The 13,336-nt window shown below is 50.8% G+C and overlaps 1 protein-coding gene and 1 pseudogene across 1 annotated transcript; both read left to right on the forward strand.

Moving 5' to 3' along the window:
- Window positions 1–328: 328 nt before the first annotated feature.
- On the forward strand, window positions 329–1,487 carry LOC101290598 (gamma-hordein-3). The gene has a single exon (XM_044591671.1). It carries the CDS (start codon window positions 413–415, stop codon window positions 1,385–1,387), a length of 975 nt encoding a protein of 324 aa, XP_044447606.1. The 5' UTR covers window positions 329–412; the 3' UTR covers window positions 1,388–1,487.
- Window positions 1,488–13,174: 11,687 nt separating this feature from the next.
- The window catches only part of LOC123183454 (gamma-hordein-3-like), a 1,123-nt pseudogene continuing 961 nt past the window's right edge, over window positions 13,175–13,336 (forward strand).

The raw sequence follows: 13,336 nt of genomic DNA on the forward strand, positions 1-13,336 counted from the left end.
GACAAGCTATGCCAACCTAGATGTGCCTAACAACTTGCAGAACATTACAAACTTAGTTTTAGAAAGGGGTGTAATATAGATAAGTGTTTCGCATGTAAAATGAATATGATGAGTCATTACGATTATCAAGCTTTCCTGGCACTCCATGGATGTGTGCTGCAAGAAAGCAACTTTGGCGATCAATCTGAAAATTACACTTGTAAGTAGCGCCACCGAACAAAACATACCAAAGGATCAGTTTGATAAGAGTAGAGGAACTTTACAAGAAAGCAAATGTGAAGACGAAAAGAAATCATTTCATGGCAGCTATAAATAGCCATACGCCATGAAGACCCCCTTCCATCATCCATCCTTCAGAAATTTGGAGCACAAGCATCCATAATAAACAATCAAGAGTAACCACAAATTCACCATGAAGATCTTCATGGTCTTTGCCCTCCTCGTTGCATCAACGACCATCACCACCGCGACCGCACAGCTCGACCCTCGCATCCATGACCAAGAAAGGCCACAACAATCGTTTCTGCAACAGCAACCACTTATCCAGCAACAACCATACCCGCCTCAAGAGCCACAACAACCACTATTCCCGCAAAAAGAGCCACAACAACCATTTCCGCTGCAGCAGCCACAATACCAGCAACAACAACCGTATCCACAACAACCACTTCCCCAAGAACAACTTCCCCAGCAACATTTATTTCCGCAGCAGCCGCCACAACAACAATTTCCACAACAGATGCCACTTCCGCATCAACAACAAACATTCCCGCAACAACAACAACAACAAGAACAACTCCCACAACAACAACCACAATTCCCGCAACAACAACCATTTTCCCAATATCAACAACCATTAACACAACAACCATACTCGCAAGAGCAACCATTGCCACAACAACAACCTTCTGTAGAGGAAAAACAACAATTGAACTTGTGCAAGGAGTTCCTCCTGCAGCAGTGTAACCCAGAGGAGAAACTGTCGTTACTCCAGTCAGTGATCCCGTTCCTCCGACCAAAGACCTCGCAACAGAACAGCTGCCAGTTGAAGCGACTACAATGTTGTCGACAACTTGCACATATCAGTGAACCGTCCCGATGCCCGGCCATCCACAACATTGTGCATGCCATCGTCATGCAACAACAACATGTGGATAGAGGTTTCGGCCAGCCTCAACCACAACAGTTGGGCCAGGAAATGCCCATGCAGCCTCAACATCAATTGGGCCAGCACTCTATCCTACCTCAACAACTAGCCCAGTACCAGTTGGTTAGGTTACTTGTGATTCAGACCCTTCCTATGTTATGCAACGTGCATGTCCCGTCTGATTGCTACACCATTACTGCACCATTTGGTAGCATGACTGCCTACAATGGTGGACAATGAAATCACAATAGTTGTACTACTAGATAGATGGACCTTCATTGTTTACTCGATTGGACGATCGATGTAGCAATGAAATAAAATAAAATGCCGTGCACCATCATATGCGTGACTCCAACCAGTACAAGTTCAAACTTGGGAATAAAGGCAAACAAAATATTCCACGTCATGCACATCTACTTTGATAGGAACTGCAATCCATCGATTATGTATCATTTTTTTCATAGGTATATCAACCCAGTCCCACCATGTGATGTCAAAAAAGGAACCTCCTTATCCGGAAAATTTAGTTCAGGGATCTCATGCCTCTAATCCCCCCAGCCACCATAGTCCGTTGACGACGGCGTGGAGGTAGGATCTCAATGTCATGTCCCGGTCCATGACTTGTACCAGCATGTGTCGTGTGACCTTTTTGGAAAAAAATGTGTTCGTGTGTGGATTTGGTGTATAGTGTTGACCATCTGCAGCCGCCGCCTAGGGCCGCCGCCGCCATCTGGAGCCGCCGCTCCCTCTCGCGCCACGCCTCCCCTCCCCGCACCGCGCCTCCCCTCCCCGCGCCGCGCCGCACCTCCTCCTCCCCAAACCCTAGCCGCCGCCCCTTCCTCTCCCACCGCGCTGTCGCTATGTCATCCACCGCCCCCACCTACTCCAACCCCTTCGCCTGGCTGGACACCGCTGACATCCGTGACATCAACATTCACGAACGCGTCCCCGTCGTCCTCGATGCCACCGACTCCACGTAATTCGCGTGGAAGACATACTTCTCGCTGCTCTTCCGCGAGAACAATCTTGTGGATCACGTTGACGGCACCGTCGACTCCCGTACTATGGTGGGCGACTCCGAGTGGACCGCGATCGACGCCATGCTCATCCGGTGGTTCTTCACCACCATCTCGAAGGACCTGTTTCACACGGTCGTGAGCGATGGTGATGACGCCTGCGCGGTGTGGGTCAAGCTCAACGGCCTCTTCACCGACAACAAGCTTCAGCCTCGCGTTTTTCTGCAGCAGGAATTTTTTGACTGTCATCAGGATGATCAGTCTATCGATGACTACTGCCGCCGCCCGAAGACGTTGGCGGATGAGCTCCGTGACATCGGCGCCAAGGTTGATGACGACCTCCTCCTCAGCAGGCTCACCTCCGGCCTCAATGAGGACTTCGGCAACGCCGCCTCCAACCTCTCCTTAATGCTGGAGCCCTCCTTCCCCAAGTTTCTGGCGTACTTGCGGTTGGAGGAGCGCCAGATGAAGGGGTCAAGAAGCGCGTGCAGCACCATGCCCTCGCCGCCGGCACCTCGCGTGGCGCCCCACCACCGGCTGCCCCACCGCCCCCTGCGCCCCCGGGGTTTTTCCCCTTGCCGCCCGCGCCTCCCGCCCCTCCCGCTGCCCCCCAGCAGGAGCAAGCAGCAGCAACAGGCGCATGGGGGGCCCCTCGTCAGCAGCAGCAGGCCACCCCTCCATGGACTTACGACACCAACCCGTGGACGGGCGTCGTACACGTGTACTCGATGCCGGTCCTTCGGGCTCCTGCTCCGGGCAGCATTGGGCCTCGTTCGGCGAGCCACCAGGCACTATTTGCGACGCGAAACGCCGCCCCCTACAGCGGCTACGGCGCCGCGCCCGCGCCCACCTACGACGCCGCGCCGGCCTATGGAGGGTTTTTCCCTCCCCAGGTGCCGCCGCCGTGGGACCCGGCCCTCCTCGCCGCTCTGCACTCGGCTCCGTCACCGAGTAACTACGGTGGCGGAGGTGACTGGTACATGGACTCGGGCGCCATCGCTCACATGACTACTCGTCCCGGTAACCTCACGTCTTCCACTCCCGTTCATACTCCCACTCGCCTCACCGTTGGTAACGGTTCCTCTCTACCCGTTACACATGTTGGTCATATGTCGTTTCCTTCCACTTCTACTCCCATTAACATGTCTAATGTTCTTGTCTATCCAGACTTAGTTACCAACCTTGTCACTGTTCGTCGCCTTGCTCGTGAGAATCCTATAACTGTTGAATTTGATGATATTGGCTTTTCTGTGAAGGACGCCTGTATAGGGATGGTACTCCACCGATGTGACAGTCCGGACAAGCTTTATCCGGTGCATCCTTCTGGCGCCACCACCACCCGTCCTGCCGCCTTCGCCGCCATTGTCGATCTTTGGCACGCCCGCCTCGGTCACCCCAACTCCACAGTTTTGCGTTAGATTCTTCAGAGTTTTTCATTGTCATGTAATAAGGTTGACGACCACTCTTGTGAGGCCTGCCGTCTGGGCAAGCACGTTGATCTCCCCTTTAGCGAGTCTACACACATTTCCACTTTTCTGTTTCAATTATTGCATAGTGATGTTTGGATGTCCCCGGTTGCGAGCAACACGGGTTATTTATACTATCTGGTGATATTGGATGATTTTTCTCATTATGTGTGGACATTCCCTCTCCGTCGCAAGTCCGACGCTCTCGCCACACTCACCGCATTTTATTCATATGTCACCACACAATTTGGTCGTCCTATTCTTGCCTTGCAAACTGACAACGGAAAAGAGTTCGACAACGTCACCGTTCGTAATCTCCTTGTGTCCCACAACACTATCTTTCGGCTCACTTGCCCCTACACGTCGCAGCAGAATGGCCGCGCTGAGCGCGTCACCCGCACTCTTGATGACTGTGTCCTCACGTTGCTCTTCCACTCCAACGTGCCTCCTCGGTTTTTGCCGGACGCCCTCTCGACCGCCAGCCTTCTTATTAACATTCGTCCATGTCATCCATGCTGGAACTACTCCTCTCACCAGCTCCTCTTTGGCGCGGCTCCGTCTTATGACGGTCTTCGCATTTTCGGGTGTCTCTGTTATCCTAGCACCGCGTCCACTACTCCTCATAAACTCGCTCCCCGGTCGATTCCTTGCATCTTCCTCGGCTATCCTCCCAACACCAAAGGTTACCGGTGCTATGATCCAGTGTCCCACCGCGTTATCACTTCGCGGCATGTGTACTTTGATGAGCTGATGTTCCCGTTTTAGCAGGTACCCTCGGCCTCTCCCGCGGCGCGATTCGCCCCTGCTACCACCTCTGGCGAGTTGCCCCCACGCTGAGCACTGGGCCCGGCCCTGCCCGCGCTCCCAGCGGCGACCGCGCCCTCCCGCGGCGCCTCGGGTGTGGCTGCCCCCTCGGGTGCCCCCGCCACCGCGGCCTCCGGCGCCCCTTCCGCCGTCCCCAGCGCCGCGGCTCCTCTGGCCGCCCCCGACGCCGTGGCCCCCTCGGCCGCTCCCGTCGCGCCCTCTGGCGCCACCGCGGGTGGTCCCTCGGAGTCTTCGGAGACCGGCTCGACCTCATCCTCGCCGGTCCCCCTCTCGGCTCCGCCTACTGCGGCCGCACCTCTCACTGGTGTGGTTACTCGGGCTCGGACTGGGACGTTTCGTCCCAGCACGCGCTACACCTCCGATGAGTACGCGTGTGCCGCGTCTACGTCGGCCCCTTCCCCGCTCCCCACCTCCGCCCGCGCAGCCCTTCGGGATCCGAACTGGCTTGCTGTCATGCGTGAGGAGTTTGACGCCCTACAGCGCAACCGCACGTGGCAGCTTGCCCCGCGGCCTCCCCGTGCCAATGTTATCACTAGCAAGTGGGCCTTCCGCCACAAGACTCACCCCGACGGTTCTCTTGAGCGCTACAAGGCGCGTTGGGTCGTGCCCGGTTTTCGCCAGCGCGCCGGCGTGGACTTCACCGACACCTTCGCCCCGGTTGTCCAACCGGGCATGATTCGCGCTGTTCTCCAGCTTGCTGTCTCTCGCGCCTGGCCAGTTCACCAGCTCGACGTGTCCAATGCTTTCTTGCATGGCCATCTCGACGAGCAGGTGTTTTGTCAGCAACCTACTGGTTTCGTCGACACCGACTATCCGGACCACGTGTGCTTGCTCTCCTGTTCTCTCTACGGGTTGAAGCAGGCACCTCAGGCCTGGTACCAGCGGATCCCGGCCTTCCTTCAGCGGTAGGGGTTCCGGTCCACACGGTCCGATGCCTCCCTGTTTGTTTATCACCAGGGCACCACCACCGCGTACCTTCTCCTGTACGTCGACGACATCATCCTGACTGCGTCCTCGCCTGCACTCCTTCAGCAGATCACAGCTCGCCTCGGCACCAAGTTCGCCCTCAAGGACATGGGGGCTCTTCACTACTTCCTCGGCATCGAGGTTGTTCGCCGTGCCACTGGCTTCTTCCTGCATCAGCAGAAGTATGCCTACGAGCTTCTGGAGCGAGCCGGCATGCTTAACCGCAAGCCTGCTCCCACGCCTGTCGATACGAAGGCTAAGGTGTCCGCCGTCGAGGGTTCTCCGGCGTCTGACGCTCCCTTCTACCGCTCCATCGTCGGTGCTCTTCAGTACCTCACGCTGACACGTCCGGATATTCAGTATGCTGTCCAGCAGGTGTGCCTCTACATGCATGCTCCTCATCATACTCACTGGGCTCTGGTGAAACGTATTCTCCGGTACATACGTGGCACCACAGCTATGGGTCTCACCCTGACGACATCACCCGACACCAGCCTCGTCGCCTACTCCAACGCCGACTGGCTGGGTGTCCCGACACTCGGCGCTCCACTTCCGGCTATTGTGTCTACCTCGGGCCCTCTCTGATTTCGTGGTCGTCTAAACAACAACCCACGGTTTCACGATCGAGCGCCAATGCCGAGTACATGGCTGTGGCCAACGCCGTAGCGGAGTGCTCTTGGCTACGACAGCTACTTCAGGAGTTGCTATGTGAGGTTACCAAGGCCACGCTTGTCTACTGCAACAACGTTTCCACAGTGTACCTCGCTGCCAACCCTATTCACCACCGACGGACGAAGCATATTGAGCTCGGCATTCACTTCATCGGGGAGCACGTCGCACTTGGTCATGTTCGAGTTCTGCATGTGCTCACCGATCAGAAGTTCGCCGATGTTATGACCAAGGGACTACCCACCTCGACGTTTGAGGGCTTTCGATCCAGTCTCTGCGTCACCGGCGACGCTTCGACCGCGGGGGGTGTTGAACATGTGTACATATATGTAGGTCTGGGTTTTGTATGTTGTACCTGTAATGTCTGTCTCCCTCTGTATGTATGTGTATCTTAGGAGACAAGATACCGGTCGCATCCCTTGTACCTATATTATGTGCCTAGTGCACGATCAATGAGATATGGATGCACCAAATCATTCTCTACATATAGGAATGGAGCCCAGAGGGCAGTGTGTGTGCATACGGCTTTAAAGGCCAGGACCATTTGCTTTGAGAGGCATGTCAATGAATCAATGTTCGGAACCCTATCTCCTATTCTTCTGGTCCTCACCTCCTTTCACTGATTCCTCACCCCAATTCTCCCAAAATATCCCAAATCTATCCAAATGCTGAGCTCATTTGTGCAACCTCGATCATTCCAACGACCGGGTCATGACACTCAGCGATGGGGTGGAGAGGGACATCCGGGGGTGGCAGTGCTGCTTGGAGGGTGTCATGAGACTCACAATGGCTCGATCGCGGATTTGTGGGGGAGGGCATGGTCATGGCCACGGCATCATCGTGTGTGTCCATGTCTGGGCACGAGGGTGAGCCATCCCACGTCCCTCGTCCATGTCTGGGTACTAGCTGCTGCGCTAGCCAGGGCACCTCCTCCTCCCCAACCCCATACTCACCCATGTAGCCATCGGCATGGCCGTCGGTAACTGTAGTGGTGAGTGCCGCCGGGAGAGGGGATCGTGCCATACGTTGTCTCCTAATTGTGCCAGCGTGCTGGCTGCCTGCACTACAACACCGTGAACGAGTGTGGCATTCCTTGATGAAGGATGTCACCGCCGGTGTGTCAAAGCGTGAGTACGCAGCCATGAAGATCCCAACGCCACGCCTCTCGACACTTTATCATGCATTGCTGTGGAGGTCACATCGAGAAACAATGATGCCACCATGTTAGATGCGGCTTTTGAGTCAGATCTTTGATGACGGCAGTGCACCTGTGGTGAAGGATGGGTTGGACTCGGGTGCAGTAACTGGGGAATAATGCACATACATCTATGATCGCCGTATCGGGGGCGCCCGGGGATAGTGAAGATCTAGACAATGTTGCTTCAATGTCAGCGTCTTGGTGTGCGACAAAGGCGGAGCTGGTGGTGCCAGCAATGGATGCGTAGGTAGTCATTGCGGTGGAGGTCCTCGATGACCGTGATAATGAGATCAAGCGCTGCAACAGTGCATATCCAGGCGCGGCGCATCAGTATATATGCATGCACATCGGCGATGGTCGCCTGCGGCACTTGGTGGACTCTAGTGCCGATGAGCAAGGGTTGCACTGGTGGTTCTCCTTCGACTTCTAGCTCCGGAGCATCGACTTCAGTGTTATGGTGGATGCTAGAGTGTGACCTGTGTATCGGTGTGGAGTGGCAGCATACATTTCCGTGCCGAGACATGGGTGTCTTGTCGGTGGTCATGACAAATTGACAATGGTCTAAAGTGGCAAGGAGTCCCTAGCATGGAGTCTTGGCGAAGGAGGCTATGGAATGATCCGTTTTCAGAATGCTGACTAAAACACCGTTGTATGACCGGGGTGAAAACTCCTGTCGTGACCTTTATTGGTCGGTGGTCGGTCACGGTAGCGACAAACTTGAGGCATTACCTTGTTGAAGGCTTTGTCTACTTGCTAATGTACTGGTCCTCATCGGCTGATCTTGGCGACCATGATGAAAATTATTGTTTGGGTCCTCTCCGGTTGGACATGAAGACGATAGCGCGAGGACCTTTATCCCTTCTTGAAGGCGCTGCTATGGAAGATGTCGACTTAGTTGTAGCTGTCGACTTAGTCGTAGCTAGGCATTTATTTCATATCTTGTAATGGTTCGGCCATGGGTGTGTTCGTTTCATACTCTTCTGAATAATTAATAAATATGATTGTGTGCATCGTTATGATACAATTAATAAATATGAGTGTGTGCATCGCAATGATGCAGAGGCCAGAGGTTAACCCATGTTCAAAAAGAAAAAAACTAGTGTCTCGCAGTATTCTCCAATAGAAACTACAATCCATCATTTTTCTTTTGCACATCTTCCTCATCTAATTTCCCTGTTGCTGATTGTACTAGTTGAAATTACTCTACATTAGTCAGCCTGTATAACCAGTTGATTTTAGTGCACGCAATAGGAAGGAATGTAGCGGAAATCCAATTCGGCTCCCAGGTGCATGTGCTCCTACATGTGAAAAATGATTTAAAATGTTAAAAGAAATCGCAACAAAAATTTGATGTGTTCATAGTCACATCCAAATGCTACCTGAAAGTTTTTAGGTCAAAAGGTTAAGCATTTTGTCATGCGCAAAAAAAAACACACAAATTGAACACCAAATATTACACCTCAATTTGTTTTCTTTCACCGACGAAACCCTGCTGCTCCATTTTGCATGAAATTGTCAAGCATGTTTGCGACACTAAACACGAACATCTAAAAATATCAGGCTTTTTTAAAAATTATACTATTTTTAAGAATTTACTGTTCATGCAGGTGCAAAGCACCCGGAAGCCAAAACGCCCTCCCCGAAATGTAGTACATATAGGTAATGTAGAATATGTGAATTGCACGATATATTGCTCTTCGTGCATAGGCACGTATATATAATGTACAAAGGTGGGCCACGGACCTCAACTATACAAGGAACTAGGAGGCGGACGCAATACACAATATGCACATAACACATATACTCAACAGATAAGTCTGTAGCAACCTTCTTTTATAAATATTGTACTACTAAACTAAGTTGTGGAGACTAATTGCAATTCAACTCTTGGATGTCAATGAGAACGAGCTGTGTGACCATCTTGACTGATCTGGATCTTGTATGTGATTCTAAACAAATAGTATATGTTAGAATTTATTGAATATTTACATTGGTAAAGATCAGCTGCTTCTATCTTTATCCTCCACCATCTTCCTTTCTGAAAATGTGTTCAACAAAAATTTCTCCACAAAAACAAACTTAAATTAGATATGCATAAGGCATACGACACGGTGGAATGGTGCTTCCTGAAAAGAATGATGGAGAGGTTGGGTTTTGATAACAGATGGGTCTCATTGATAATGGCTTGTGTGTCATCAGTTTCATACAATGTTTGCTTCAACGGGACAACCACGAACGTGTTCCACCCGACCAGAGGGCTAAGGCAGGGAGACCCCTTGTCTCCTTACCTATTTTTGTTGTGTGCTGAGGCCTTGTCAAGTTTGCTACAAAGGGAAGAGAACAATGGGAATCTAGTAGGTGTGACAGTCTGTAGAGATGCACCACAAATTTCACATTTACTCTTTGCGGACGACTCCCTAATTATGATTAGTGCCGATGGGGCTAATGCTGAATGTCTACGGGATATTTTGGACGCTTACTGTGAGAGCTCGGGGCAGTTGGTAAGTGATGCCAAGTCCAGCATATATTTTAGCCCGAATTTGGCAGTGGAAGAAAAAGTAGTAATATGTCAGAATCTGCGTATATTCATGGAAGCTATGAATGATAAATACCTGGGTCTACCGGCTATGGTGGGGGCGGACAGGAGCGAAGCTTTTGAATACCTCATCGACCGGATCAATCAGGTGTTGAGCGGATGGAAAGAGAAGATGCTATCTATAGGAGGGAAAGATGTGCTCATCAAGGCTGTTGCTCAAGCCATGCCAGTATTCGCGATGTCGGTGTTTAATATCCCGAAAAAAGTCTGCAAAGGGATGACGGATGCCATATCAAGATCCTGGTGGGGTGACGACGATAACCATAAGAGGATACATTGGGCGGCTTGGTGGAAACTTTGTATTCCGAAGAACAAAGGAGGGATGGGATTTAGAGATCTGCATAGCTTCAATCTTGCTTTGCTGGCCAAGCAAGTATGGAGATTGTGAAAATCCGGACTCATTGTGTGCGCAGGTCCTAAGATCGAGATACTACCCGGACGGGAAACTTCTGGATGCGAAGATGAAGCCTGGATGTTCATTCACATGGCAGAGTATATGCGCTGGTATTCATACCTTCAAAAGAGGGGCCATTTGGAGGATAGGAGATGGGTCACAAGTTAATATTTGGTCTGACCCATGGATAGCAGCGAGCGCGGATGGACGTGTAGTCACCCCGAGAGGAGCAAACCTGTTGTCGAAGGTATCTGACCTGATCGACCCGACGACAGGAGTGTGGGATCACGAGCTTATCATGGATACGTTCTGGCAGGTGGATGCGGAGAGAATCCTTGCTATTCCGCTGGCGCCGTCCGGGATGATGGATGATTTTGTAGCGTGGAGGTTCACAAAGAATAACATTTTCACGGTTAGGTCGGCATATCACGCTGAGTGGGATCATTAGTTCGGACGCTGGTTCGAGCAAACGGAAGGCCAACCATCACAACAATATCCAGTCTCGGCAAAATTGTGGGGATCTTCACTGCCGGGTAAAGTCAAGATACATGCGTGGAAAGTGCTGCATGGGTTTTTGCCATGTTTTGGAGTCCTCGCGAATCATCATATAGCTATGCCCACGAATTGCCCAATGTGTGCAGGAGGATGCGAGGATATAAAGCATGTGTTGTTTACGGGTCCAAGAGCGGCTGAGATATGGAGATGCCTGAAATTGGATGGCTTTATAGAGGAGGCAAGCGAGGTGGATAGAGCTGGTTCATCGGTGCTGGACTATATCTTATGTGCACCGCGGAGAGGAAGTCTACTTCCGGATGTCAGTGCGCAGACCCTAATCCTTGTGGGAGTGTGGTATGTGTGGTGGGAGAGAAGGCAAAAGGTCCATGGAGAGGAAGTACAAACGCCAGCCCGATCGGCGCTGTCGATTTCTGCCCTAGCGACCAACTACACGAACGCAAGAAAGAAGGAGATGGGCGTGAAGAAGGGAGGATGGACCAAGCCAAGGGAGGGATTCGTGAAGCTCAACGTTGATGCATCATTTTATGCACAGAATCTGAATGGAGCAGTTGGGGCAGTGCTCAGGTATTACAAAGGGGGGTTCTTAGCAGCCTCCAACGACAAACTGGAGCATGTGTCGGATGCAGCATCAGCAGAAGCATATGCATTGAGGCATGGCCTCCTCCTAGCGCAACAGATGGGAGTAAACAAGCTGGTGGTGGAGGCGGATTGTGTGGAGGTGATCAGTACAATGAACTCGGGTGGCTTCACTGCAACAGGAGCGGCGGCAATTTACGCAGACTGCAACGTTTTATCAGTAGGTTATACTTCGGTGTCTTTCATTCACTGCCCTAGGGAGGCAAACTGTGTCTCTCATGAGCTAGCTAGGCTGGCGGTTTTTAATCCACCCGGGTTGTGGGTTGAGGAACCACCGGCATCTATTGTAAGGTGGCTGGTGGATGATGTAACGGTTGTTTGATCTAATAAAGAGGCCGAAGTTTCAAAAAAAAACTTAATTGGACAGAAAATATCCCCGGCAAGTCACATATCTTGTGCAACTGTTCACTACTGAAAGGATATTCTGCAACTATCCATTAAAAGAAATCTATGTTTTACAAAACATAACTCTGTCTAAATTAGCCAGGTAAGACCCTGTCTGAGATGGTTAAGTACAAGAGCCAAAATTGCATCGCTGGTACGATCCTGGCTACATTGGCCATTAGGGTACATTGAGTATAACTAGACAGTTTCAGCGCCTCTTCTTGCCTGCTTTTTGCAGCACCAGATTTCAATGGGCTTGCGACCAGGTAGATAAACACGCCAACAAAGGAAACAACAGATGCCAGTGGCCCATACTTCGCAACAATGCTCTGCAGATGAACGGTTGATCCATCAGTCGCTAAATGATGGTTGACTCAGGCTTCCTATTTGGATGTAATACTAGATAAGTTGGTCCAAAAACAGAGTATAGTGAAACTACCTTAGCCTGAAAAGTTCCATGTGCCAAATTAAGGTGGATACCCACGTGTGAAGTGTCAGCACCAAAGATATAGCATATCCAAACATTAGAATCATGAAAGGTTTCGCCTTGAACTGAATGCAGTGATATGATAACTAAACTAACCAATTCAAACTTCTGCTGCGGAGGTTTCTCAGCGAGAATATCAAACGGAAAGGACGGGCGTAGAACATGCCTCCTTTAGAAAAGGAAAAGAAGCTATTAAGTTCAGGGAACATAATATTATAAAATAGCACAGCACATAATGAGATTTAGCTGAAAATATTCAGTTACTCACTACAGATCCATGGATTAGTGAATCACATCTGAGTGTGCGTAACCAAACAACGAGTAAAGCTCATCGAATGCTGACTACAAATCACCAGTCACATGTTCTACTAACATTTATAACAATCCGAATCCTGATTGATGTTTGGTACAGTGTGACTGATTTTCTGAACATGCCAGCTCAGTTTTCTAGTAAGACATAAAGCATTCAACGCATGAATCGCGTAAAATGGAACAAGCCTTGACTGCAGCCTTCATGGGAACGCGGTATTTGATAACTGCGGGAAACTTGCCCTGCGCTTTGGTCTCCAAGACAAAGTTGTGGGATGTCGTTGAACCGCTGGCCATACAAACAGAAGGTACATACCAAAGCAACTTTGCCGATGAATCCAAAATTACACTTGTAAGTAGCGCCACCAAACAAAACATACCAAAGGATTAGTTTCATAAGAGTAGTAGAACTTTAGAAGAAAGCAAATGTAAAGACAAAAAGAAATCATTTCATGTCAGCTATAAATAGCCATACACCATGAAGACCCCCTTCCATCATCCATCCTTCACATATTTAGAGCACAAACATGCAAACTAAACAATCAAGAGTAACCACAAATCCACCATGAAGATCTTCTTGCTCTTTGCCCTTCTGGTTGCCACAACGATCATCACCACCACCACTGCGCAGCTTGTCCCTAATGCCCATGACTTAGAAAGGCCACAACAATCATTTCCGCAACAGCAACCACTTCCCCGGCTACAACCATTCCCGCCGCAAGAGCCA

This window comes from Triticum aestivum, chromosome 1D, assembly GCF_018294505.1.
Source record: "Triticum aestivum cultivar Chinese Spring chromosome 1D, IWGSC CS RefSeq v2.1, whole genome shotgun sequence".
NCBI lineage: Eukaryota > Viridiplantae > Streptophyta > Magnoliopsida > Poales > Poaceae > Triticum > Triticum aestivum.